The sequence below is a fragment of the Hyaena hyaena genome, unplaced genomic scaffold (assembly GCF_003009895.1).
Source record: "Hyaena hyaena isolate Hyena2069 unplaced genomic scaffold, ASM300989v1 scaffold_36, whole genome shotgun sequence".
Classification (NCBI taxonomy): domain Eukaryota; kingdom Metazoa; phylum Chordata; class Mammalia; order Carnivora; family Hyaenidae; genus Hyaena; species Hyaena hyaena.
In genome coordinates, this window is record NW_024080668.1 from 1,164,548 (window position 1) to 1,167,008 (window position 2,461).

Below are 2,461 nucleotides of genomic sequence, written 5' to 3' on the forward strand. Positions count from 1 at the left end.
GGCCGTGTGTCGGTTGCCGTGAGAAAGTTGTGGAGGGCGGAGGAAGGCTGCCCTCTCTGCTGAGTATTCCGTGTCCGCGGTGCCGGCGCAGACCCCTGCCCGGCGAGTGGCGCGAGTGCCAGCCGGCGCCTCGGGTGTGCGGCCGGGGTGCGGGCACGCGCGGGCCGGGCCCTCGCCCTGCGTCGGCCGCGGCCGGGATCCTAACTGAGCCTGTTCTCTTTGCAGCCTGCTGCCTTGGGAGAGGAAGAGGGCGCGCCGACGCGCGCTGCAGGCGGGCCGGAGAGGATCTCCTGGGCGCCGCTCGCCCGCGGCCGCCCCCTCAGCCTTGGCTCGCGCGTCATCCCCTCCCGCACCAGGGAGCGGTTTTGGGTGGCGTGGGCCCCCTCCTCCTCTCGGCTGGTGGGAACGGTGTGCCCGGGAGAGGAAGCCTGGTGGGCCCGGCCCCTCCCCGCCCAGTGCCGATGAGTGCCAGGGCGCCCAAGGAGCTGAGGCTGGCGCTGCCGCCGTGTCTCCTCAACCGGACCTTTGCCTCCCCCAACGCCGGCGGCAGCGGCAACGCCAGTGCCCGCGGCCCGGGCGCCGGCGGCAGCGGCGGCGGCACCTGCATCACGCAGGTGGGACAGCAGCTCTTCCAGTCCTTCTCGTCCACGCTGGTGCTGATTGTCCTGGTCACCCTCATCTTCTGTCTCATCGTGCTGTCTCTGTCCACCTTCCACATCCACAAGCGCAGGATGAAGAAGCGGAAGATGCAGAGGGCTCAGGAGGAGTACGAGCGCGATCACTGCAGCAGCAGCCGCGGCGGCCGAGCGGTGCCCCCGGAGGCGAGCGGCCAGGCCCCAGCCCCCGTGAAAGAAAGCCGGCTGGAGAGGCAGCCCCAGGACTTTGCCTTCTGCGCGCCCCCCGACGCCTCCTCTTCGTCGTCCCCTGGCCTCCCGCACCAGGGGTCCTGCGCTCCTCCGCCTCCACCGCCGGCACCCAGTCCCCAAGGAGCACACGCAGCCTCCTCCTGTTTGGACACAGCTGGCGAGGGCCTTTTGCAAACGGTGGTACTGTCCTGATTGTTGAGCCCCTCCCTCCTCTCCCCTTCCTCATGCCCAGCATCTTGGCCTTCCTTGCTTTTTCCCCTCCATCTTTCCTCTTCCACTTTTCTCTGACCTCTCTTCCCCTATCTGCCCGCCCCTCACTGTTTCTCCTCCGCCGAGGCACTGTGCGGTATTTGTAAATATTGGGCAAGGAAAGTCTCGGAAGAAGAAATAATGCAGATAATACTTTATTATTAATATTTACAGTAATTATTATAATACTAATAACACAGTCCAAGCGCATGACAAATCACATAATTTCTCATTGTCAATGAAGGATGCGTCTTCCCTCTCCACCCTGCACCCCTCCCCCCACACACATTAAGGAGGAGAAACCGCACAAGCTACCAAATATTTTTTAAAAAAAGAAAAAAAGCATTGATTCACGGAGCAAAAGGACTGGAGGGGGCCCGGTGTGTTGTACATAGCTGTCAAGTTAAGGTTCAGTTAATTTCCTTCCCTTCCACACACCCCCCCCCCAAGCTTTCCCTTTTTCTTCAGCTGCTCTCCCTTCCCCATTCCCACCCTCAGACGGGCTCAGGCAATAGTATATTATAAAGAAAACGTCTACATTAAGCAACAGAACTACAAGAGGCCACAGAGACAGTCCCAGGAAAACATATGACATGAACCGATCTCCAGTCAGCCCTCTTGTCACCCCTTAGTTAACCATTCCCTTTTCTAGGACCAGGCATTTAAATTTACTTTTAGAAATGTCCCTCCTTGGCTGAAAATCTTTAAATGAGTTGGGAAAAAGAAGTAAATAGAGAAAAAAGAAAGAAAGAAAGAGTGAAAGAAAGAAAAAGAAAATGAGAAAGAAAGAAAATGAAAAAAAGAAAGAAAGAAAGGTCTACTACGTTTGCTGCCTGCCCCGCCCCCAGCCATACACCTTTGAGTTGTGGCATTTTGGGGATTCACAAGGGATCCTGGAGCTGTCCAGCCAGGGCTGGTGCTGAAATTGCTTCAACAAACTGGTTACTTTATTTGGTTGTGCAGGCGGAGGAGGGGCCGTTTTGGGAAGTGACTAGTTTAGCTTTTTGTTGGCTTCTTTCTTCTTTTTCTACAATCGGGTTTGCGCGTGTACTCTTGGTTTTATTATTAAACATTGCATAAGTTACCTTTTTTGTAAAAAAAAAAAACAAAACAAAAACAAAAAGTACTAGGTGATGTGTAGTACTGAATTGCAGTATCTAACCAATCAGAATGTTTCTGTTTAATTTTTAGAGCAAGTGCATCTTTGTTATATATTTATTATATTGGTACCAAATACAGAAGCGAACTATAGTTCTGTACTACATCCTCCAAACTGTATAGTCTTGTTCTTAATTTCCAGCTGTTGATATAATGGTTACCACTGGATGAGCAATTCAGTGGTGCAG

The 2,461-nt window shown here is 54.1% G+C and overlaps 1 protein-coding gene across 1 annotated transcript; it reads left to right on the forward strand.

The window, feature by feature from the left end:
- The first annotated feature begins 413 nt into the window (after positions 1–413).
- Positions 414–1,125, forward strand: CUNH11orf87 (chromosome unknown C11orf87 homolog). Its single transcript, XM_039229229.1, has one exon. The coding sequence runs from the start codon at positions 462–464 to the stop codon at positions 1,056–1,058; it is 597 nt and encodes a 198-aa protein (XP_039085160.1). The 5' UTR covers positions 414–461; the 3' UTR covers positions 1,059–1,125.
- Positions 1,126–2,461: the final 1,336 nt, after the last annotated feature.

What these genes read in the sequence shown, in the direction of transcription:
- CUNH11orf87 (XM_039229229.1), top strand. Translation starts at nt 462, where the DNA reads ATGAGTGCCAGGGCGCCCAAGGAGCTGAGGCTGGCGCTGCCGCCGTGT.